The sequence below is a fragment of the Schistocerca cancellata genome, chromosome 7 (assembly GCF_023864275.1).
Source record: "Schistocerca cancellata isolate TAMUIC-IGC-003103 chromosome 7, iqSchCanc2.1, whole genome shotgun sequence".
Classification (NCBI taxonomy): domain Eukaryota; kingdom Metazoa; phylum Arthropoda; class Insecta; order Orthoptera; family Acrididae; genus Schistocerca; species Schistocerca cancellata.
In genome coordinates this window covers 177,891,413-177,917,426 of record NC_064632.1, presented here as the reverse complement: position 1 = coordinate 177,917,426, position 26,014 = coordinate 177,891,413, and the positions used below count along the sequence as shown (strand labels likewise).

The 26,014-nt window shown below is 37.9% G+C and overlaps 1 protein-coding gene across 1 annotated transcript in view; it reads left to right on the top strand.

The window, feature by feature from the left end:
* LOC126091924 (protein expanded) overlaps window positions 1-25,168 on the top strand; it is a 529,897-nt gene extending 504,729 nt beyond the window's left edge. Inside the window, exons 14-19 of the mRNA XM_049907244.1 lie at window positions 3,354-3,611; window positions 4,295-4,539; window positions 5,989-6,352; window positions 10,409-10,649; window positions 16,993-17,300; window positions 20,392-25,168. Coding sequence (XP_049763201.1) covers window positions 3,354-3,611; window positions 4,295-4,539; window positions 5,989-6,352; window positions 10,409-10,649; window positions 16,993-17,300; window positions 20,392-20,919 — 1,944 coding nt within the window. The 3' untranslated portion in view covers window positions 20,920-25,168. The remainder of the gene's footprint in view (window positions 1-3,353; window positions 3,612-4,294; window positions 4,540-5,988; window positions 6,353-10,408; window positions 10,650-16,992; window positions 17,301-20,391) is intronic.
* Window positions 25,169-26,014: the final 846 nt, after the last annotated feature.

Sequence of the window (26,014 nt, the reverse complement as noted above, 5' to 3'; positions counted from 1 at the left end):
GGGGGACTGATGATCATAGATGTTAAGTCCCATAGTACTCAGAGCCATTTGAACCATTTGCTACCCCTACCCATACTATCCACCCGTCTCCCCAACCTAGCCTTCTCGTTACCCCCACCCAGTGCACTGGTGCTGCTGCCCGCAGTGTGGCTAAAGTTGCCTGAGACTACAGTCATGTGTGAGTTGCAGTTGCGTGAGTAGGTGTGTGTGTGTGTGTGTGTGTGTGTGTGTGTGTGTGTGTGTGTGTGTGTGTGTGTGTGTGTGATCTATTTTTGATGAAGGCCTTAAGGGCCAAAAGCTTTATTTGTGACAGTCACTCTTTTTGTTGTGCCTATCTCCAACTCACCATTACTTTCCATCTTGGATTTTCCATTATATGTTTCCATTTCTTTATTCATTCTTGTTAACATCTATGTTTTGCCCACTTAAGGATGCATTTAAACTTGTTAGTTGACTTGATGGTGTAGCTGTGGTGGCCTTGCAGGTAGAGCACTTGACTCCAGCCCCGCAGGCCCTGGGTTGAGATACGGGAAGGGGTTCTCATTCCACTTCTTCTAGGATGGCCCTATGTCCACTCAGCCTGCTGTTGAATTGAGTAGTGGGAATCTTGATTGGGTCTAAAAGGCAGCTGGGGTGAAGAGCCTGCCAACCCTCCTCCTTCTAGTGCCACAGTGAATAGATAAGCTGCACTTTATCTGCAGTCATACTGATAGTTCAGTCACAGGTTTTTGCCACAGACAGATAATGGTTCCTGCTATTTGATCTTCCTAAAATCTCTTCATACTTTCCCTATGTTTTGTCTTCCATTCTTTTTTTCTTACTGGTCTGCTTGTTAGGATTCTCTGTAAAACTTGAATCTCTGATTCATTGCCTGTGTTTCAAAGGCAAGACCTTTTATTTATTCATAATATTTATAAGACATTCTGTTGTATCTTTCTTTTAAGGTATAGAAATGGTAGTAGGGAAACAACAAACAGGAAATGACAACAGGCAGTCACTCAACTGCAGAAAAGTGTTCTTTTGACACTTAGGCACACTTAAAAGTAATAATAATAATAGTAATAATAGACCTTCAGGGCAGAAAAACAAAGCACTTTTTTATATTGATGTGCTTACACACCATCCTTCATTCAGATGCAGATGAGTGATTCTGTTTGTTGAGTCTTTCTGGTGGCTCCACCACATGGCATGGTTGTTTTCCTCTCTGTTGCAAACAGTTCTTCTGGGGTAAGTAGATACAAGCATTGGATACATTGTGCATTACTGTTGAATAAAAATAGGAAAAAAACTTGTAAGCTGACAACAAGCAGGCACAAAATAGAAAGACATGAAAAATACTAGCTTTTGGAATCAGAAATTGGTTGACATCGCAAAATGGAGGAAAAGCATGGACAAATGAAACAGATTAGTGATTAGTAAAGAATGTTGTCTGGGACATCAGGTGAACAGCAGGGCAGAATGGAAGAGAATGGAGTCTTGTTTTAAGGTTAACAATCATTTTTACAATTTGGACAAAAATTCTCATACTGTATAATTGTTGGCTTAGCAACTTATTTCTTGTATGAAAAGTTACATAAATGTTACATAGCTACATCTTGGAAATACTGTATATTGCGTGAATGCAAAATGAGGTTCAGCTGTCATAGTTGCACTTACATAATTTACACTGAGGTGACAAAAGTCAAGGGATAGTGATACGCAGATATACAGATGGTGATAGTATAGCGTACATAAGATGTAAAATGGCAACGGACTGGCGGAGCTGTTGTTTGTATTCAGGTGATTCATGTGAAAAGTTTCCTATGTGATTATGGCTGCACAGTGGGAATTAACAGACTTTGAACGCGGAATGGTAGGTGGAACTAGACGCATGGGACATTCCGTTTTGGAAATCCTTAGGGAATTCAATATTCCAAGATCCACAGAGTCAAGAATGTGCTGAGAATACCAAATTTCGGGCATTACCTGTAATCATGGACAATGCAGTGGCCAACGGTCTTCACTTAACAACCGAGAGCAGCGGTGTTTGCATAGAGTTGTCAGTGCTAGCAGACAAACAGCAATGTGTCACACAATGCAGTAATCAATGTGGGGTATATGACGAACATATCCGTTAGGGCAGTATGGCAATATTTGGCATTAATGGTCTATGGCAGCAAACAACAAATGTGAATGCCTTTACCAACAGCATGATGTTGCCTGCAGCACCTCTCCTGGGCTTGTGACCACATCGGTTGGACCTAGATGACTGGAAAATTGTGTCCTGGACAGCAGTTGGTAAAAGCTGATGGTAGGGTTCAAGACTGGCCCAGATTCCATGAAGCTGTGGGCCCAAGTTGTCAACGAAGCTCTGTGCAAGCTGGTGGTGACTCCATAAGGCGTGGGCTGTGTTTACATGGAATGGACTGCGTCCTCTGGTCCAACTGAAATGATCCTTGACTGGAAATGGTTATGTTCGGCTACTTGGAGACCATTTGTAGCCATTTCTGGACCTCACATTCTCAAACAACAGTGAAATTGTCACAGGGCCACAGTGGGTTTGAAGAACATACTGGACAATGCATGCGAATGGTCTGGCCACCAAGATCACCCAACATGAATCCCATCGAACATTTATGGGACATAATCGAGAGATCAATTCGTGCACAAAACCTTGCATCAACAGCACTTTTGCAATTATGAATGGCTATAGAGGCAGAAGGCTCAATATTTCTGCAAGGGGCTTCCAAAAACTTGTTGAATCCATATCATGTTGAGTTGCTGCACTATGCCAGGTGAAAAGGTGTCCAACACGACATTAGGAAGTATCCCATGACTTTTGTCACCTCAGTGTAACGGCATCTTTATTATGATCATAAATATTTTATTAATTTCCTGGCGCATTTCAGCCACTGACCTCCTTCAAAAGGACATGAAACAGATTGATGCAAGGTATCTCATCAGTGATATCTGTATAAATCAGAAGTGCAAATTCTATTCAGCTATCTTCTTGTTGTGACACAAATAATAATTAATGTGAACTTAATCAAAACTTTTCAATTTTACTGACATTTAAAATAAAATTGACAGGAGCCTCACATTATGTCATTGCACTATTGATATAATAGATATTTCTAGCATTTTTGCTGTATGGGAAGCCATTAAATTACACATTAACAGGGGAGAAATAATTCAATTTTCCTCTTGAATTCTGTGCCTTACCTTAGTCAAGGAAATCCTCGTGTCTCCATTGAAAACTCAAACCTGTATGCCCTCTACCTTGCTATAATTTTGTTTCATTGGAAAAGGTAATGTTAGAGAAAAGCAACTTTAGCACCTGTTACATTGGTAATACCTTTTTCTTGTTGCTGCAGGTCCTGGATACGCCTGAAGTGCCACCCCCTGTGCCTCCTCTTCCTCCCCCTGATCCAGCACCACCTCCTCTTCCCCTTCCAGCAGAGCCACTGCCCAGCTTGACGGGCAGTGGGGAAGTAGCAGCGCGGCTTGTGACAACCAGGCCACACATCTCAGTGCTGACGGCACATGCCAGTGTAGCACCACCTGCTGCTGCTCCCAGCTATGCTGCTCCAACACACACTACTAGCTGTCACCGCATTATGGATAAAATGAAGGTTGGTTATTATGAATTAGTCTCCATTACAAGATTGGAATATGCCCACTTAGTGCCTAAAATATCTATAAGAACAGAGCAAGGGAGAGCAGAGGTTGGCACAGTGCACTTCCCTTTGGGTGGGCAGTGGTTCAAGTCCCTGTCCAGCCATCTAGATTTATGTTTTCTTTAGTTTCCTTAAATAACGTAGGGCAAATGCTGGGATGGTTCCTTTAAAAAAGACAGGCCAGTTTCCGTCATAATCGAAGGGCATTAAATCCTAATTTTCCTTTCTGTAAGAAATTGCCAGAAGTACAGGCTATCAATATAATAAAGACCAAATGTAAACAGCAGGACTAATTTTTTCTCCGATCAGGCATTTTCTCATTGAATTTTCAAATTCTTCCCGATACTCTTAATCTAGGGGGGGGGGGGGGGGAATCTGATCATTTCAGCAGATAAAAAAAAAAAAAAAAAAAAATGCGACTACCTTCCAAAAACAAATGATTAAAGCTGCTGAATTAATATATACGATCATTAAATTGAATACACAAAACAGTTCCATTCATAAAAACAGCAAGTGATAATCTAATGATTGTATTTTATATCCTTAAGAGAAGAATATACCCTCCATGTTAAGTTTAATTATAAATCACTTATCTACACTACGCTACATTAAAGTTCCAATTTCACAATATTTTGTAGGTGCAAGCAGCTCAGCAGTTTCAAGTTCATCTTCATCAGCAGCAGCAGCAACAGCAACAAATTGTCCCAGTTCAATTAACTGTTGGACGGAACAATTATTTGGATGTACATGCCTCTCGTGCCAATGCAAATGCTGGTTTAATACATGCTTCACTTTCAAGATCAACTCTTGCACTCTCTGGCTGTGCATCATCACCTTCACCAGGTTCATCTTTTTCTGCCACTGGAAGTGCTGCATTGCTCAGGTCAGCGAAAATTGTTGTTTGAATAGTAACCTATGTACAATAAATCTGTCGTTAAAGCCTTTTTAATAATTCACCTACTTCATAAATAATGGGCAAAAATGCAGATATTCACAACATAGAACTGGAGAAACGATCGACATTTGTCTCGTATATTATTTTCAGTATCTATGTTCACGCACTGCATGATTTAATAGAATTATTGAAGAAAATATGAATGACTAATAATTTTATAGCTCAAGGACTAGCAGTATAACAAAAGTGATGTCCAAAAGCTAGAAAATGCAGGGGATGTGTGAGTAGATTGCTGGTATTTCAGAATTTTAGGTAAACCAGTACAGAATGTTCTTGCACCTTCTTACATTGACCATGTGACCTGATTTTCACACAAGGAATATCTCTGCATCTGACAAAACCATTTTCAAAAGTTACAGCATATGACAGTGCCAGTTGCAGGTAAAGAAACTACTTTGTGTCACTGCAGTTGAATTGATATATTCTTCTGTTGTCAGCTTTTGTGGACTGGTCAAAATAGTTTCTGTACCATTAGACCGACAAAATTCTATATCTACATCTACATATATACTCTGCTAGCCACCAAGCGATGTGTGGCGGTGGAGGGCACAATTTGCGCCAAAGTCATATCCCCCCCCCCCATCTGTTCCACTTGTGGATGCTCTACATCCTCGGTGAAGATCGGATTTCAGAATTTAGTGAGCAGCCCCTTCTGTTTAGTGCGCCGTCTATCTGCAAGTGTGTCCCACTTCAAACTTTGTATGAGATTTGTAACGCTCTTGCAATGGCTAAGTGTACCAGTCATGAATCTTGCTGCTCTTCTTTGGGCCGTCTCAATCTCTTGAATCAAACCCAACTGGTAAGAGTCTCATACAGACGAACAATACTCTTTAAGACTGGATGAACTAACATATTGTAAACTATTTACTTTGTTGAAGGACTGCATCACTTCAGGAGTCTACCGATAAACCACAATCTAGAGTTCGCCTTACGTCACTGTGAATACTCTTCATGCGCATACTCATAAAATTTACTTCCAGTATTACATGCAATCACCTACATTACTAAGTTATGACTGAGCACAGCTCCAAACACAGTAAACTCCATCTCACTTCACTGTTACCAGGATGTGAAAACAAGAAATAACTATTCTATTTTTATTCTGAAAGCTTAATTGAAGTCACTGTGTTAATATCTTTAAATTTTTATTTTTGACTGAAGCAGTATCTCAAAAGTCAATTTGGATAGCAGATTTTAAATTGCAATTTTAAATACAAATTATGTACAGGTTTAATAATTTTGTTGTTATATTCATTCACAATTTGGTCACCCTATGTCATTTTATCTGGCAAATAACAGGTACCAGTTCTCTGTTGGAATACTTGCTTTAAATGTATTGTTTGGCTTCAGAGATGAAAAATGCAAATTTTGTTTTAGGTCTACAGTTGCAACTGCTGCAACATCCCCTGGTTCCTCCTATTCTGGTGGTAGCTCAAGCCGTTGTCAGTACACCACAGGACTGGCAGGCTTGCCACTCGGTCAGGAACACCGAGGCTTCAGTATGGGAGGTCGTATTGGTTACTTGGGAGGCTCAACTGGGGCTTTGCACCGAGCTGCTGCTGCAACAGGATTGTCATTCTCGGCTACCGGATCAGCAGGCAGCTGTGGTCGTTTGCCACCTCCACCTCCTCACCTCCACGCTCGTCGTTTTTCTCCACCACCGCCGCCATTACACCCCCGACAGCCGCCACCACCACCACCTCCTTCATCTTCTAGCCTTGCAACTGTATATACATCACAGGTGAGAGGCTTCCTTCAGTAAAAGGTAAAGGTTCTGTACACTGTACACAGTTTATTGTTTTGTCTTACATGGAAAAATATGTCATCTATTTTCTGTCTGTGAGCTATGAGATTTGTTGTTGATATTTTGGCAGTTCTCTTGGTTGACATTTGTGACAGGATAAACAGATGGAAAAAGAATAAACAAAGAATGAGAATGAAACTGAATATAATTAGCAAAATATCATAAATACAAATTTCTAAAACTAACATACTTAACAAACAAAAGATCTTAATTTGAATTCATAATGTATTTCATTTCGTTTGTTAACTTATTACTAAGGTAGCTTTTTCTGTTTATTAAATTAATTTTTGTATCAGGTTTTTAACTATATAAACTTCCAAAATTGCCTGTATTTTGCTTTGAGTAATTAGTACAGTGTGTAATAATGAATGTTATGGAGAGACCCACTTGCTCCTCAGGGATGTATGTTATCACTATACTTTTTAATTACTTGTTTACCTCCAAATCTGTGTTAGCTGGGTGAGAGGTGAGTCTACTAATTGGGGGCAGTGCAGATGATAAGGGAACTAAGAAGCATAGACCCGAATGTTGTAGAAAAATCTTAATTGATTTTCATTCTGTCCTACATACGTTCAGTACTACAAAAATGTTCACACTGTGCAGCTGTTAGTGGATGTAAGGTAACAACCTTGATCGACTGCTGTATATGAAACAAATATAGATGATATGAAGGGATGCTGAAAGTTTGTGCTGGGCCGAGACTCTGACCCAGATTTTCCACTTGTCACAAGCAGCTGCCTTAAGCACTTTGGCTATCTGAACACACTTCCATGGCCAATCCAAACTTCCATACCTAATGCAGCTAACGTCAGAAAGACTCTGCAGTTGTGAATAAATTTCATAAATGTAGTATAGCTGGAAGATTCACCTATTCCATTTCAGCTAACATGCTGAGTGGAAGTGTGTTATGCTCTTGAATAAATGTAAAATAGGTGATACAAAAACTTACTGACATCCAAATGACAATGTAGATTATAGACTGGAGGGCAGGAAAACTATTGATGACAGGCTCTGAAATTCATATACAGTGAGGCTGGGATTTGACAGTTACAAGTATAGCTCTGTTGAATTTTAGCACTCTTTATATGTCTTGTCAGATCCTTCAGGGCGTGATAAGCTAGCATATCATGGTGGAATTGTAAGAGGCTTTACTGCCACATTTGAGTTCTTGTGATGCCAGTATCTGTCCCAGGAAGAATATTGTAGATACAGGAGTGAAGGAATTCAGGCAATGGGTTTAGGACATAGGCCATGACCAGCTAATTCTGAGTCTGCATCTTCCAAGAAGTGGGGCGAAAACTGATAATAACATTGCCCTAAGAATCTGAACTGTTCCTACTTCTTTTTATTTGGTGACAATCAATTGCAGTACTTGATCTTCCAAAAACAGATTAGTAGAGATGGAAGAGGAATAAAGAAAGATCATCCAGGGGTTCTCAGAAGAGTGGAAAAGAATGAGGCCAAATACAATTAAAACCTTGACTTTAGCATGGAAGAAATTCGGGCATAGGCTTTTTTCTAAACAGTATCACAATACTGAATGAATCATTAAAAAACTGAAGGTTGCTCAGTGAACAATGTAAAGATGTATGACGGGAATTATGAGGATAGATTGGGAAACAAACAAATAGAGCAGGGAACAAACTGAAGCGGTGGACATAATTATGACTATAATGAAAATAAGATGTGGTGGGCAGGACATGTAACAAGTATATGGATGTTAGATGGGCCAAAGACATTTGTTGCTGTATTCCCATAAGAAAAAGATAGAGACAGCAACCTAATAGGTCAGTAACTGACAGTAGAAAACGTACAAGGGCAACATGGATGCATATAGCTGAAGATAGTAATTTATGGAAATGTCTAAACAAGGCCTTTCCCAAGCAGTAGTCATGGAGGAAACAGGAGAGGGGAGGGGGGGGGGGGGGTTGCCACTGCTTATGATGATGAGTGAGCAGTTAGACTGTTTGTAACTGATGATAAGCAATTCACCTCACAGGACAGAAGGATAATTTTTATTTGTGGCCATAAATCAAAAAGTAAATGAATATCCTCCATGAAACAAAAGGACTGTATGGTATTATTGACGGGGGGTCGCCGTCTGTTGTTATTTGGCCATTTGATGCGAGTATATCTGTTTGATACCACTTCGGTGACTTGCAAGTCAGTGAATATGAGATGAGCAGAAATATGAGAACAACACACTCAGTCTCTGAACGAAGAAAACCTCTAACCTGCCAGGAATCGAATCCAGAACCTCACAATTTAGAGGCAGCAATGTTAACTACTGAGCCATAAACTGCGGACACATCATCCATATAGAAGGTGAAATGTCAGTACCGACGATGGACACATAAAACTGCATACACTACCCTAACTTTCTTAACTAACAGCTCCTTCCTCAGTCAGGCAAGAGCAGCAGGCTGGAGAAAGGTTAAAAGGTGGGGCAAGTCACACAGACCCCAAAAAAAGAGCAGCTTATCTTTTGTGGGAACAAGGATAGACAAAGATGAGGGGAAAGAGGGGAGGGAGGCACTTCCTCCTTTCTTCTTTTTCTCCCCTCATACTCACAACAGGTGGGTCACTCTCATCCTGGAGTCTGAGTGACATGCCATACTTTTTAACCTTTTCCCATGCTACAGCCTACCCCTCTCGATGACCAAGGAAGGAACTATTAGCTCCGAAACCTACAATAGTGTATCTGTTGTCAGTACTGATATTTTACCTCTTGTAGGTAAATATTGACCAGCAATTATGTCTCATAATTATATAATTTTCTTGAGTGAATTTTCTTTTTGATAAAAAAACAGTCATCAGTCTGAAGATTGCTTTGAACACCACAGTGCTTTACTTGTTGGAGATTGCCTTCCTCCGACGTTTGAAGTGACTTACGTAGCAAGTTACCGGGGGACGTACAGATAAATGTGGATTCTGAACCATGTCGCAGCTCACTCTTTTTCACATGAACCAAGAGATGAAATAAGTGATAAGTGACAGATTAAAATCCTAGGACTGATGAAGGATCAAACCCGAGGCCGATTTGTAGTTTGGCACTTTACAACTCAGCCTCTGAGTCAGTGCAATCATTCAGATAGAATTATAGTTGAAAAAGAGGTTTCATCATGAAAATAAGCAATAACAATGATGCTCCATGACGACCTTTGGTCTGATAATCTGTCATGGCTAAACTGTTCTCAGAGCACTCCAAGGTGTTGGGTGCTTAAATTTTTCTGTGAAGAATTTTTTTATTGATAATACATTGCAGAATTGATAGGCACATGAACACATGAATACAAATTTTGAAAGTGGAAAAGAAAATATAATAAATTAAACTACAGATGTTGAAATGAACTGGCTACCCCACAGCTTTTTAGAAATTTAAATTGGCAGTTATAGGTGTGTGTTATTTTTTGTAAGGTTGTGGAGATGCTGGAATAGGTACTGTCAACATTAAGCTTACATAGGTATTGTAGTTGTGGTAGCTTGCAAGTTTAAGAATACGTTGTATCTGTGGTTATAAAATGCATAGGAAAAGCATATTTTGGCAGATAAAAAATGCTGAATTACAAATTTTTGAGCTGATTGTAACACTGGAGGAAGTGAATGGACATACAAAAGAGGAATGTCAGAAGAGGAAAGAAAAAGTTACCAAAAACCTGTGGTCATGAGTGACCTACACTGATCACAAAAAAAAAACTAAGAAATGTGTGTCATGACCAACTCAATGTACATATTTTTTGATAACCAGTAGTGTTGCACTATAGTCTAATCATTGCTCTTGTGCAGTATTTATGCCAGTCTAAAGTATATACATACTGTATATAATAATTCCATTTAAGTATTTTGTAACAAGTTTGCACTGGTAGAAGAAATGACATACAGAACAAAGCAAAATAATTGCTGTGTAAAGAAGTAAGTTATTTGTAAATGAGGTAGTTGACCATGTAAATTCATGAAGGTAGAAGCATAATTTGTCAATTTTCTCTTTTGCAGGTAACACGGGGTCAGATTGAACAGTTCCGTCAACAGATGTTTTCAGATGTGGATTATGTAATATATCCAATGTGTGATCCAGCCCTGAGTCGACAAGAGTATGCTGATGCTAAGGCAGCGAGTACACTCTCGTTGTTATCACTCTCTTCCACCTCTGCATCTGCTTCTCGCCAGGCTGTAGCTGCACCTCCACCTCCACCTCCATATGCCTGGGGCAGTGGCCTCCCAGGTTCTGGCCAAGGTAAGAGAATGAAGTACTACTGCTATGCTAAATAAGTGATTATCTAATAGTGATTTTTTTCTCCAATATGCACGCTTGCATTAGTGTGTTATAGTAGGTAGAGAGTTGTCATTCATATCTGGTGGCATAAAAGTTCACTAAAATAACTTTAATACTTTCTGACTCTTTCTTGGATATTTGTTTTTTGCTTTACTTAGCATCTACTATTTCCTCTTTTTTTTAATTTTTTTTTTATTACCCAGGATGGTGATTTCCTCTAACCAATGAGAGACAAGAAAAGAGGCAACATATTTCTATACATGAGTAGCAATGAAATTTATAATCAGTTGTTACAAATATTTTCCTGTTTCTTCCAGATATGTCACAGTTTCAAAGGTTGTGGTTGTGGTTGGACCTGATAACACAACTGATTTTTTTCTGTATACGTAGCAGATCCTGCATCTGTATAGGAGTGAAAATATGACAATATTCCTCCTCCTCTTGCTTCCAAACATGTTGTCTGCCTGGTGCTCTCTCAGTGGCTGTGTGGAACTAGCAGCTAACGCACCCGTTTCTGTTCCCTTTGCACCTCAAGGGGAATAAGGACAACATTGCTGCGTGAAACACTTAAATATGCCACTGGCCCCTATCTAGACTTTACCATCTTTTGCAGAAATGTATGCTATTGTTTAGTATTTGTCCTATATTAAATTCAGTTCAAACTGCAAACGAATTCAGGCAAACTGAACTGCACTTGGAAGATGTTCATAAAAAGCTAAGGTGCACAGCATAAATTCCCATGGTTGACAGCATAATGAAATTTGTTCCCCAATCACCATTTCTTTTCCCATCCTAGTTCTCAGCCAAGCTAATGTCACTATTCCTCCTCCAACCCTTCGAGATTCTTCAAGTTAAAGTTGCAGATGACCTCGGTGTGAAAGCTTTATCTGTGAATTTAATACAACCCCTTCATTAGTCTGTCACACAACGTAAATACTTTGACATCAGCAGGAGTAATTTAGTCTGTAAATGTAAGATGATCTTGTATTTTTCAAATGAAAAATTTAGAAACAAGCCTTGTCTTCTAATTAGGTAAATACTGTACGTTGTTTTAGAACCAAAAGTGAAATCAGATTTATAATACATTGTGTCTTCTCGTACTAGAAACAACATCTGGTTAATAAATTGCACATACGAGTTCATATTATCAAAATTTATGCATTGTTGTATACTTAGGCAGTACTGTTTTGCAGTTCAGTCCCAAGCAAAATTAATATTTGTTCATCATTTGACTGAGCAGTACCAAGAACTGAAAGATTGAGTAATAGTTAAATACTTTTCAGATCTTTCATTTTTGAAAACCCTACTACATTGTTGTTTGCTTCTTAAGAAGGAAAGGCTGAAACATGGAAGAAATTCATAGAAGATAATGTTATGGGCAGAGAAGAGTAAGTAAATAAGATTAGGCACAATACTGCAACAATAATTTGATGGGGTGCAGAAACACCCAGAAAAAGTGAGGAACCTGGTGTAGATGACAATACCTCAGAACTGTTTAAATTCTTGTGTGAAACAACACTGGAAAAACTGTTTTATGTACATGGGCTCAGGGCAACCCATAGAGTTGATGGGTCCTTCAACAAACTTTTGTGAGGGCTCCCAAGTCTTCTCAGCCCATAGGAGTTAAATATCCCAAATATTGATTCCTCAGTGCATTGTTTTACATGTGAGCAGTAAATAAATTCTGTGTGCACTGTCAGTAATTTATTTATCAATTGAGTGTACCATATTTGAATAGATACAAATAGTAATTCACACAATAATAATAATAATAATAGCTACTAAAAGAAACAAGCCATTTCAGCATACTTAATTTTGTCATGGCTGGCTCTCCCAAGGCTGTCAGTAGTGCTAACAGAACATTGTCTACACCCAGGGCCATATTGTGACTTAGGTCTTTCAGTGCTCTGTCAAACTTTTCTCACAGTATCATATCTATCACCTCATTCTCATCAAGTCCTCTTCCCTTTCTGTAATATTGCTGTCAAGTTCATCTCCCTTGTATAGACCCTCTATATACTCATTCCATCTTTCAGCTTTTCCTTCTTTGGTCTATATTCGTACGGCTGCTTCTCTTTTCTCTGAAGGCCTCTTTGATTTTCTTGTAGGTGGTACCCATCTTTCCCCTGGTGAAATATGCTTTTAAATCCTTACATTTGACCTCTAGCTATTTAGTCCTTTCTGTCAATCTTGTTTTTAGACATTTGTATTCCATTTCACCTGATTCAGTTGCTGTATTTTTAGATTTTCTCCTCACATCAGTTAAATTCTTATCTCCTGTGTCATCCAAGGATTTCTACTGTACTTGTTCTTTTTTTGTATTTGATCCTCTTCTGCCTTTACAATCTCATGTATTAAAGCTACTCACTTATCTATTTCTGTGTTCCTTTCCCCTATTCTAGTCACCCGTCGCCTAATTCTCCCTCTAAAACTCTCAACAATCTCTGGTTCTTTCAACTTATGCAGGTCCCATCTCCTTAATTTCCTACCTTTTTGTAATTTCTTCAGCTTTAATCTACACTTCATACCCAATACATTATGGTCAGAGTCCATATCTACCCCTTTAATGTCTTACAATTTAAAATCTGCTTCCAAAATCTCTATTTTACCATTACAGAATCAGTCTGAAACATTTCAGTATCTCTAGGTCTGTTCTACTTATACAACCTTATTTAATGATCCTTACACCAAGTGTTTGCAATGATTAAATTATGCTCCGTGCAAAATTGTGTCAAGTGGCTTCCTCTTTCATTCCATTCCCCCAGTTCGTATTCACGTATTATTTTTCATTCTCTTCTTTTTCCTACCATTGTATTTCAGTACCCCAAGACAATTAAATTTTCATCTCCCTTAACTATTTGAATAATTTATTTAGTCTTCTCATATATTCCTTCAATTTTATCATATATGGAGCTAGTTGGCATCTAAACTTGTACTACTGTTCATCATTTGCATTTGGAGCTCTTGTACCTTTCATATTTGCAGTTAAAATTATAAAATTACAGAAATATTTAGTTCAAACAACTATTTGTTTCTGTTTCTTGCTTTACATTCAGTTTGCATGGTTCTGCAGAACCATTTGCATATTATTTTGTACTGGTAGCTTCTCATCTGCAACCAAACATTGTTGATGAGAAATTGTTTTGGGAGTAAAACCTATCATTTTATGCTTTAAACATAATTTAGTTTGCCGCAATATTTCGCACATATAATCATTTTTACTTACATTTTTGTGTGGCGAGTCCTTTTTTCTCAGCATCCTGATGAGGTGTTGTGAAGCACACACAGATATAACATATATTTTCAGAAATTTGGTCGTTAAAAGTGCTTTACACTTCACCAAAATACACTGTAATCGTGGTTGTTGTGTGTCCCAGCCCAGTCAGTGTTCATTTGTTCACCAGAGAGTTTGGCGCCAAATTTGAATTTTGTTTGCATTTTGTCTTTGTGTGTGTGTTTTTTCTGTATGCTTCTTAGCTGTTTGTGTTGTCTTTTACACTAAAGGAACACCACGTAAAAGACAACACAAACAGCTAAGAAGCATATAGAACACACACACATACACACACACACACACACACACACACACACACACACACACACACACACAGATAAAATGTAAACAAAATTCAAATTTGGCACCAAACTCACTGGTGAACAAATGAACACTGACTGGGCTGGGACACACAACAACCACAATCACAGGGGGTTTGGTGAAGTGTAAAGTGCTTTTTACAATCAAATTTCTGAAAATATGTGTTATATTTATGTGTGCTCCACAAAACCTCATCGGAATTCTGGGGAAAAAGGGCTTGCCACACAAAAATGTATGTAAAAACGAATATATGCACGAAATATCACGATAAACTAAATTACGTTTGAAGCATAAAATGATAGGTTAATTCCCAACACAATTTCTGGTCAACATCATTTGGTTGCAGATGAAAAACTACCAGTACGAAATAATATGCAAATGGTCCTGCAAAATCATATAAACCGAATGTAAAGGTATTAACTAACAGAAACAAAAGTTGTTTTAACTATATATTACAGTAATTTTGTAATCATTTAGTAAAAATGTTCACATTACAGATTAAATAAAACAGAAAATCACTGATGATCATACAGAGGTGCTGAAAAATGTTTGGGAACTTTGAAAAAACATGTTTTGCATAACTGGAGGACCTAAATTCAATGATTGTACTATTGTCATCAGTGTTGACTTCATGTCTATCTTGGCTACAGTAACACATTCACTGTGCTGTTCATAGTAGCTTGCCTGCATTCCTATTTTCTTACTCATTGTTAAACCCACTCCTGCATTACACCTATTTGATTTTGTATTGATAATCTTGTATTCACCTAACCAGAAGTCCTGTTCCTCGTGCCACCAAACATCACCAATTCCCACTATGCACTACGCGATAAAAAATAACCGGACACATATGTTTTTCACGTTAGGTGCATTCTGCTGCCATCTACTGCCAGCTACTACATATCATTAACCTCAGTAATCATTAAACATCGTGAGAGAGCAGAATGGGGCACTCCACAGAACTCATGGACTTCTAATGTGGTCAGGTGATTGGGTGTTACTTGTGTCATATGTCTGTACATATTCCACTTTCCACATTCCTAAACATCCATATGTCCACTGTTTCCAATGTGATAGTGAAATGGAAATGTGAAGGGACATGTACAGCACAAAAGTGTACAGACCAACCTCGTCTGTCGACTGACAGAGACCGCCGACAGTTGAAGAGGTTCATAATGTGTAATAGGCAGACATCTATCCAGTCCATCACACAGGAATTCCAAACTGCATCAGGGTCCACTGCAAGTATATGACAGTTGGGTGGGAGGTGAGAAAACTTGGATTTCATAGTCAAGTGACTACTCATAAGCCACACATCATGCAGGTAGATGCCAATGTTGTGTGGAGTGACAAATCACGGTACACGGTGGGATGATTCGATGGCAGGGTGTGGGTATGGCGAATGCCCGGTAAATGTCCTCTGCCAGCATGTGTACTGGCAACAGTAAAATTCAAAGGTGGTGGTTTTATGGTGTAGTCATGTTTTTCATGGAGGGGGCTTGCACTCCTTGTTGTTTTGTGTGGCACTATCACAACACAGGCCTACATTGATGTTTAAACACCTTTTTCCTTCCCACTGTTGACGAACAGTTCAGGGATGGTGATTGCATCTTTCAACACAATCGAGCACCTGTTCGTAATGCACAGCCTGTGGTGGAGTGGTTACACAACAATAACATCTCTGTAATGAACTTGCCTGCACAGACTTGTGACCTGAATCCTACAGAATACCTTTGGGATGTTTTGGAATGCCGACTTCATGCCAGACCTCACTGACTGACATCAATACCTCTTCTCAGTGCAGCACTCCATGAAGAATGGGCTCCCACTCCCCAAGAAACCTTCCAGCACCTGACTGAACATATGCCTGTGAGAGTGGAAGCTGTCATCAAGGCCAAGGGTGGGCCAATGCCATATTGAATTCCAGCATTACCGATGAAGGGTGCCATGAACTTGTAACTCATTTTCAGCCAGGGGCCCATATACTTTCAATCACATAGTGTATCTATCTTCAACCTATCTGTTTCCCTTTTAAAATTTTCTAACCTACCTGCACGATTAAGGGATCTAACATTCCACGCTCCTATCCATAGAATGCCAGCTTTGTGTCTCCTGATAACAATATCCACCTGTGCAGTCCCTTTCCGGAGATTTGAATAGTTGAATATTTCACCTCTGGAATATTTTACTCAGTGCCATCGTCGTTTTACCATACAGTAGAGCTGCATGCCCTCAGGAAAAATGATGCACAGTAAGGCCATTTTGGTTGATGTTATGAGGCCAGATCAGTCAAATCATCAAGACTATTGCCTGTGCAACTGCTGAAAAGGCTGCTGCTCCTCTTCAGGAACCACACGTTTGTTTGCCGTCTCAGCAATTACCCCTCCATTGTGGTTGAACTTATGGTGTGGGTATCTGTATTGCTGAGGCACAGAAGCCACCCCACCAACGACGAGGTTAATAATGGTTTGGGGGGGGGGGGGGGGGAGGCTCATTGTGATACTTCATATTAAAATACATGGTGGGAATTAACTATTGTTTGAATATTGGCTATGTCATAATACAACATGGCAATCCACATCACATGTGACAGTAAGTTTCATATTCTATATGTCTGCTACCTCATTCATTCACAAAGTTGTCAGTAACAGTTTTTCAGCAAAATTTCTCATACAGTTGTTTCTAAACTTCCAATTGTTTCTGCTACAGGTTTACGCCGCGGCTTTCCTGCGTATTCTTGCTCAACGGAGAGTCTGCTGGGTCCACCGACACTGTCACGTCCGCTCCATCATCAGAGTGCAGCTCGGTACCAGTATGCCCCATCTTCTCATCGTGCCCTCGGTGGAGATATATTGCGAGGGGCACGCTCCCATGAAGATCTGTTGGGATGCTCAACAGGCATTTCAGCAATATGTGCACCTCATACGTATGACAGGCCAGTGCCTGCACCACCACCCGTAACCCACGGTTATCGTCGACTCCCACCTCCACCGCCGCCTCCGCCCTATGACCAGCCAGTGAGTTTCTAGTTCGCATAATTTTGTTATTACAACATTATGTGATTCAGGTTGATAATTATCGCTTGTTTGTTGTTTTTAACCTGATGGAATTTCCAATATATTTGTGTCTCGCTATTATGCCCTATATCTGTATTTATAAAAGCTTTATTGCTGTTGAATTCATTTCCTCTCTGTGTTCTATCTCTCTGCTACTATTTTCACCTGTTTAAACTACATTTAGACTGGTTTCTCTCTTCTTGACATGAGAAGAGTTTACCCACATCTCTCTTTCAGAAAAACAAAAATTTAAATGATATAGAAATTATTTAAGAACTGGCTAATTATTCACCTGTACTGCCATTTAAGTGGTCTTTCTACAGTGTTTCTCCATACTTATTTACTGAGATGTTATGTAGGATTTTGTTGTCCAATAATTATCTTGTATTTTTCGCCTCGAACTCATCAGCATGTTTTATTGTTAACGTTTGACCATCCGAGTCATATTACCTATTTATTATTTGTTTTTCAGCTAATTCACTAAATGTAGTTGAGTCTAAAAATAACTGTCTGTAGCATAGTCCATATCAATTCAGGCAGGGTAGGAGAAAATCTTACCTTCATAGTCTTGGATATTATTGAATTTAGTATATGTTAAAATGAAGGACTAAGTAAGGAACATGTATTTTTTTTGTTTTCTCCAAAAAAATTTCTGCTCTGAGATACAGCCCTCCAAAGATGAGACTGTGCATGCCATTTTGAAGATGCAATTTTTGGAAAATTTTTTAAGATGCTGTGTCTCTGAAAGTTCCAGATTTTTTTTTTACATAATTGCTTTATGATTACAAAGAAATTCTCCATTTGGACTTACCTGTCAAAGTTCTTTTACTATAGCGTTCTGAACTTTTTTAAATTTATGGATTTAAAAAAAAAATTTTTTTCTTTTTTTCTTTTCTTTTTTTTTTTTTTTTTTTTTTTTACAAAAATGCCAACTATAAAATTTTGATTTTTTTCTGTTGATCAGTACCATACAGTTCTACATTCCCTGAAAAGGAGAGCTTCCACTTTTAGGTTGAACAGGTTTTAGAAACAATTGAAATTTTTGCCATACATAAAATCGGTTTTATTACCACATTATCATGTAAAAGGCTCATAAAAATCAAAACCTAGCCTTATTTAACATAATTTTAGTTTTGAAAGATGAGTAAGAGACTTTTTCAAGCATTTTAAATGGTTCCAAAATGTATGTGAAAGGTCCAAAGACTTAAAGGTTTCAATTTATACAACTTCTGTGTACTTTGTTTTGTACTGAAATTAGCCAGTCAGTGAACTAAAAATGTGTTCCACTGCTTCAGTATTTTCCTTTGACGTGGATTGATGCCTTTCTGTTGACCCTTAGGAACTGGAGCACATAAATCTTAAAAAAGAATTGTGAATAGGAAGTGAGCACTGATGACGTTGTTGCTATCCTTCAGCTGGAAACCTATATCCAGCAGCTGGTCCATGTGTTAGCACAAAGTTCACTATAGTTTTGTTTGACTCATAACTGGTGCCTATAATCTCTGCAATCCACCAGTCACAGTCATACACACACGCCACAAACATCCCCTTTCTCAGGTTGTGAATCTGAATATTATCCTGCAGTTTTCTTTTTTCTGCTCACGGAATCCTTCGATTTCCTCTTTGGACAAAACAATGAGGGCTGTGGATGTTTTAAGATTTCATGGCTCTCATAAAATCCTCAGCATTCTGAATCCCAGCTTTATTTGGTCTGGAAAGATTATATTTTGTAACATGGTGCTTCATCAGGCCTTCTACACCATCACAATCACCGTGACATGTAGCACTGTATACCCAGTCAATTGGCACAAGGGACTTACTCAATTCAAACAGCTGGTAATGATTTTTAAAGTGACTTTTTGCAAAAGACACTGCAACTGTGTCAACTGGTAATTTCCTCACAAAAACACAGTACTCATTGGATGGTCACAGATTTCTTAGAAGCCTCTCCAATAAACAAATTAGTACTGAACAACTACAATAAAGAAACCTGCAATGAACAACCACAACAAAGAAACTGACAAGAAACTACAATAAAGTATAAGAAATACCTGCAACAATGAAAGTGAAAAGAAATAACTGCAACAAAGAAAGTGATAAGAAATAACTGCTGCAAAGACAGTGGAAATAAACATTGTAACAAAGAAGTTAGTAAGAAACAACCTCAGTGAAGACATACATTACCCTTGAAAGTTAAAAAAAAGATTTTTTTAAAATAAAGCCTGTCCACGTTAAAAGTGGAAGCTCTCCTTTACAGAGAACATAGTACTACATGGTACTAATAATAATAATAATAAAAATTAAAAAAATTAACTTTTCTGGATTGGCATTCTTGAAAAGAAAATTTTTTTCTGTAAATTATTAAAACAAAAAATTCAAAAGGTGACAGTAAAAGATCTTTGACAGGTATTTCCAAAGAGCATATTAAAATTTTTTCCGAAATTTGCATCTTCAAAATGGTGTTTGCAGTGTCTTCTTTGGAGGCCTGTATCTCAGGGCTGGATTTTTTTGGTAGAATTTTAACATATGCTAAATTCAATAACATCCGAGACTATGAAGGTAACCCCACTGCCTAAAATGATACGGATTATGCCTATTGTTTATTCCCTAAATTCCCTTTAGGAAATTTAATATGGTAATTAATCCAGTGCTGGACATCAACAACATTAAGTCAATATTAAACAAGAGCAGAAATGATGAATAACTGGAATGTGTCAGTATCAGAACTAAACAAGTAACATCCACTTTATACGTCCTGTTTTTAACATTCCTACTCTAGGCTCTCTTTTCAGTAGTATCCTCAAAATTTCTTTAAGTATTGCTGTCTAAAGCCTTCAGGTTTTACATTTTTCCATAGTAAGAGTGTTTGTAGTACAGACAATGTGGATATTATCATGCTCTTTACTAAAGAGAGCAGCTCATGTAATTACATTTACTAAACAGTTGCAGCACAGAAACCTACCAGTGCTCTGTTATTGAGCCATTCACTTAATTTAAATGATAAAATTGGTCACTGCATTGATGAAGATTAATCTTCTGCCATTTTTCTCAGATTACTGTTCCTGTTACGACTCCTGAGAAAGCAACCTGCCCAGCTGTTCCTGAGCCACAGAGGGATGCAGAACCAGAGGGTGTGCTCGATATACGTACTCTTCGTGAAAAGAGTAAGAATCTGGACCTGCCACTCATATCTGCATTGTGCAATGACCGCTCCTTGCTGGAACAGACAAATGCTTTTGTAATGCCAAGACATCCCCGTCGCCGTCAGCCTTCAAGATCTTCAGAGGGAACTACAGAAGTCCCAGCCAGTGTAGAGGTGCCATCTTCAAATGTAGGGAGTGGGAATGGCAACAGAAAACTCTCAGGTGTAAGTGGTGGAACACTTCTATCAGGACTTGGGACAAGCAAGCTCAAGTATCCTGTGTCAGGATTGTCCACAACACAGATTTCTAAGCCCAGAAGGAAGGCATCATCAGGAACACATGTTCACACTCATCCCTGCTCTTCAGTGAGCACAAGTTCTGGTGCTATAAAGAACGAGGGAAGGAATGTGGGTCGCAGAGATACCATAATGCCATGACAAGATGTGGACTTTCACTGTCATTGGCATCAAAATAACAGAGGCACAGTGTGACTGAGAAAACATTTACTCTGTTGTAACATATGAAATAATTAATGTGCCTGTAGTTTTACTCAAAAATGAACTATTGTTTCAGATGAGAAAATTTTATGTGAGTACTTTTGTGAGTTAAGTTGTACATGCAGCAGGGAAATGTATGTGGAATATGTGGTAACTCAACACATATATATTAAAAACAGGGTACTTTCTTTTTCTTTTCATTTATAGAAATATTGGTTTGTAGGATGGCAGTACAGAAGGATTGCACCCAATAGATTTTTTCCCCCTGTAATAGTGCTTGGCAGGGATGGTGTGGACGGTGGAGGTAGAAAGAACCAACAAAAGAGAAGCAAAAACTGTTAGGTTTAAGACAACTCTCCTCACTAGCCTATCCTGTGAAAGCCTCAGCAACTGCTGCATCCCACATCCATTTGAAGCTGCTGCTACCCAGCCAAGCATTGGTCTCCCTCTACTATGTTTACTCTCACACTCCCCTCCATTGCAATATTAACATTACTGGATGGCTGACATCCTATCAACCAATCCCTCATCTTAGTCAAGTTGTGCCATAAATTCCCCCCTCCCCCTCCCCCCCCCCAGATCAATTGAGTGTCTCCTCATTAGTGCTCCAGTCTATCCATCTAATTGCTGATAGAAAGGACAATGAACTATCCCAGCTATGAGAAGTCTTAGTTCCTTCCTTGGGTGTAAAGAGGGATAGGTTGATAAAGGTTAGAAAAGACTCTCAGACCCCAGGAGGAGAGGGATCCATCTGTTGTTTATACATTTATCCAATTGATGGATATAAGACTACTGGAAAACAGATGAATATCTTCTATCTCATTGAATATTTGGTGCTTCAGACTAAAACACAATGTGTGCCCATTCATGACCTGAGAAGATAACAAACCATGTGCAGGTGCGCACGTGTGCCCACACACACACACACACACACACACACACACAGGGCAACAGAGCAAATTATTAGACATGTATCATTAATCTCTCACAATACCAAATGTTTAAATGAAGCACTAAGTTAGAAGGCACAAAAACTGCACAAATGACAGATGAGGGTTTTGAATGAATTTTAAGGAACTTGGTGTTGTTTCACTCATTGTTTTATGTAAAGATGATTGAAAATTAATACCAATTTTATTAGAAAAGAATTTCACTTTATGTCACACTCTTGACAAAACATCATCTTAGATTGTATTGATAGAACATGGAGTAGCCTTGTTGGTTACTTAACTTTGTGGGAGAAAGAAAAGTATTATACATCTTGGTCGCTTTGCTCAACTGTCTTCTCTTATCTTCTAATGACCCATTATTTGAGATCGTTGCTCATGTTCTCATCAGAACTGTTTCATCATTCTGTAAGAATGAATAATAACTGCAATACACAAAGGTCCTTGGAATCTGAATTTTCTTGAATCTTACATTTTAGCGAAATATCCAGAGATGTTGTATGTTAAATTTGATTGACTTGTCTTACTTCATTTTTGGTGAGCTAACTGGATTTTCTTTCCTCTTGCTTTCTCCTCCTCTTTATCTCTATCACCACTTGTCCCCTTTTTCTCATTCATTCTTTATTTCTGTCTCCTTTTTTCCCCCCATTCTAGGATGTAACGATTACAGTATGGTGCATTCTTGTTTCTGAATAAACCAATTCTAATGGGAAACTTCCATGAAAAGATAGTGATGGAAGCTGAAGAAATGAAAAGCTTATACCCTGAAATATATTACTGTTTAGAAAGTTTTTTTTATATTTTTAAATCTAAGATTTGTGTCCGTGAAGCATTGCTCTAAGGATTTGTAAATATTAGAAAATATAGGTGTTCTCCGAAAGTTTATGTTGCCATAAATATTCAGGTTAGAACACTAAAGGCAAGATAGAGTATTTCTTAATCTCCAACAAGATATAAGAATTCCACAACATTATCCCTGCAGCATTGTGAAATGTACCTGCTATTCCCTGTGTCTCTGTTAAGTCACTATCTGCAGCAATGCAAATACAGTTAGTGACATATTCACTTGAGGCTATTACTGTTAAGTTTTATTCCATTACAGATGTTTTTATTACAGTTCAGTCTTAAAGGAATTGCTTGGTGCTTAGCACAGTCTCTGAAATCTTGGCCTTCACTTTTGTTCATGATGAGAATTAGAAGATATAGAAACTTAAAATAATTTACATTTTACTGCTGTTGTGATATACATGACCTTAGGGGCAAATTGTAATGGATTTTCAAAATGGTGGATGATTTAACAGTTTGTATGTATCCATTAGTTTTTCTTGTTGGTGAACCTGAGTGGATGCTATCTGAACTTTGGTCAGAGACTGGGCATAAGCCAACAGACAAAAAGTATCTGTGACAGCATTATCATAATTTCTGTTATACTTATGCATTTGATACATTTATTAATCATTAATGTGGTTGAATGCATTTACTGCACTATAGATAAGGAGATTTAGCATTTTGATTGTTGCATAAAGCAAATAGCTGCGAAAGTATGAGAGTCTGGACTGGAGAGCTCTGCTCCACTCACAATTCCATCTGAATTTGCAACAGTAGCTGCAGAAAGGAAAATGCACCCACTGATTTACTGCCTACATGAAATGCTGATATGTACTGAAATTTGATTAAGTATGGACTTGTGACATCAATTCTTGTAGGAGTGAAAACCGTTACTTCATCTGCAGGTGTAGTGTAAAAGCAGTGGGTGACTGTGCTCCTCCATAGAATATTGTGTCAGTTTTTAAAGAAAATGAGTTGTAAGTGGCATAATGCTTGTCATTTCGACTGCCAAGTATTTATGCACTGGAATGGAACTTGTATTGTAATTGTATCATTGAACAGAGACATTACCTCATTCTATGGAGGGTGTTTTGAGTGATGAAATGGATTATTATGAAAGTTGAATTAAATGAATCGTAACTGAAGATTTAAAATTATAAAGCTTCTGTTGTAAGAAGCTTTTATATTAATAAATAGTTATAAATAACTGAAATATAAATATATTCTCCAAATTACAGTGTTTTTGAGCTCAACAATCCATTCAAAACTTTTTACAAGCTATGGCTTAGCTTTCAGCCCATAAATTTGTGTTATAACCCACCGACCGAGCCACTTAAACCTAATTACCATACATCCACACAAGTAATATTTAATTGCCGTGTCTTTCTATGAAATTATAGACAATTTGCATGATTTATTTAGATAACATAGTTACCAAAATATGGAACCTTCTGAGTAGGATTCAATTTCCAGTTTCAAGAACACATACTGAATTTTGTGGGAAGCTCTAAACTGTATACCATATGCTCACAGTTAACTTAATTTGACAAGCTAAGATACAAGATTATAGGAAGAGTTGGTGCTATCTTATGCTATTTAAGTTGGCTCTTCATGTGTAAAGCTTGACAAATACCCATTGAATTTCTTGAAAACCAGGGCAATGCTACATCAGAAGTGCTAGCAGTGTGGAATTCAGATGTAACTGATCTAAGTATTATAATTTGAAAGGATGGAAAAAATATATTATGTTTCTGCTTCACCATTCAACATGTATTTTAAAGCTTGCATACAAAACTAAGTAGTTACCTTAGTGGAAATGTACATTTATACTTGTGTTTGTTGTACTTGGATCTCAGTTTAATCCAAACACCACAGAAAACCAAGAAGAACTTTTTAAACTATTTTGCATAGTACTGCACTAAAGTATTACAGAAATATTAATATAATCACTTATGAAATTACATTGTATGTCAAAAAATAAATGCAAGCATTCCATTCTCTAATCTGGCAATGGATTAGGTGCGGACACACCTAGGAAGAAAAGGAAAAGTACGACATTTGTTTATATTATTTTCCATACTGCTACACCTCTGCTACTTCAGATAGTAAATTATTTGTATATCTTTACCAATAACCATTACTGAATGGCATTATCACTTCCCTTTTTAACTCACTAACAATTTATTTGAAGCTTTGCAAGCTTCTGTTTCTCAGGGTGCCATTTTAGTCTGTTTCCATACATTTCTTAATTTAATGACTGTATGTACGTATGTAATTGTTCAAACATAATTGGTTTTCATGGCCACATTTCATTGTAAAAATGTCAATTGCTCAACTTTTTGTCTTTAATCATCGTGTATGTGAGCCTGCATAAACAAACATTATGTGTATAAAAGCATCGTGATGTATCATCATTTGCAGTTTTTATAAAACAAATACCTTTGTGCTCCTAATAGTTACCCAATTTTCCAAAAGTCTCTTGTTTGTAGGTCATATGGTACCATTTACATAGAGTGTACCTTATTAAAACTTGTTACAGTTAATTTATGGGGTGAAAAGTTCTTGGCCTGGCAGTGAAAAACCGTATTTTAGGCAAAAAATACACTTTTTTTATATAATTCACATTTACGTAAATGCACTGGCTGTGATGGTGTTTTTAGCAGAATGTTGCAGCATATGCTGACTTAACGGTGTTACTCGTAAGCTAAATTTGTAATTGGGGGGGGGGGGGGGGGGGGCAAAAAATCAATAACTCAAGGCAAGTTTTCTAACAGATTCAGATATACTGCAGTAACACCCATCTGTAAGACTGATGTAAAGCTAACAACTTCTGATTACAGATATATTTCACTCCTTCAAATCTTTTCAAAAGTTTTTGATACAGTGGCCTGTGATAGAATACTGACTTATTTAGCTGAACAGAACTTATTTATTGTCTCTCAGTATGGCTTTTGTAAAGGATTCTTCACAGAGAAAGCAATACAAGATTTCACAAATGAAGTGCTTGTAGAGAAAAACAAGAAAAAATATCGTGTTGGTATATTTTGTGATCTTGCCAAACTCCTTGATTGCATGATTCACAAAATTGTATTTGATAAACTTAAGTGTTACTGCATTTATAGTTTCCCCCTTTCCCAGGTGGTATCATACATTCATTACAGAAAACAGAGGAACTCTTTTGAAACTGTCACACAATCTAGAAACAAACCTCACATTGGAGGAACGCAATGTGGGGCCTCACAAGGTTCTCTACTGGGTCC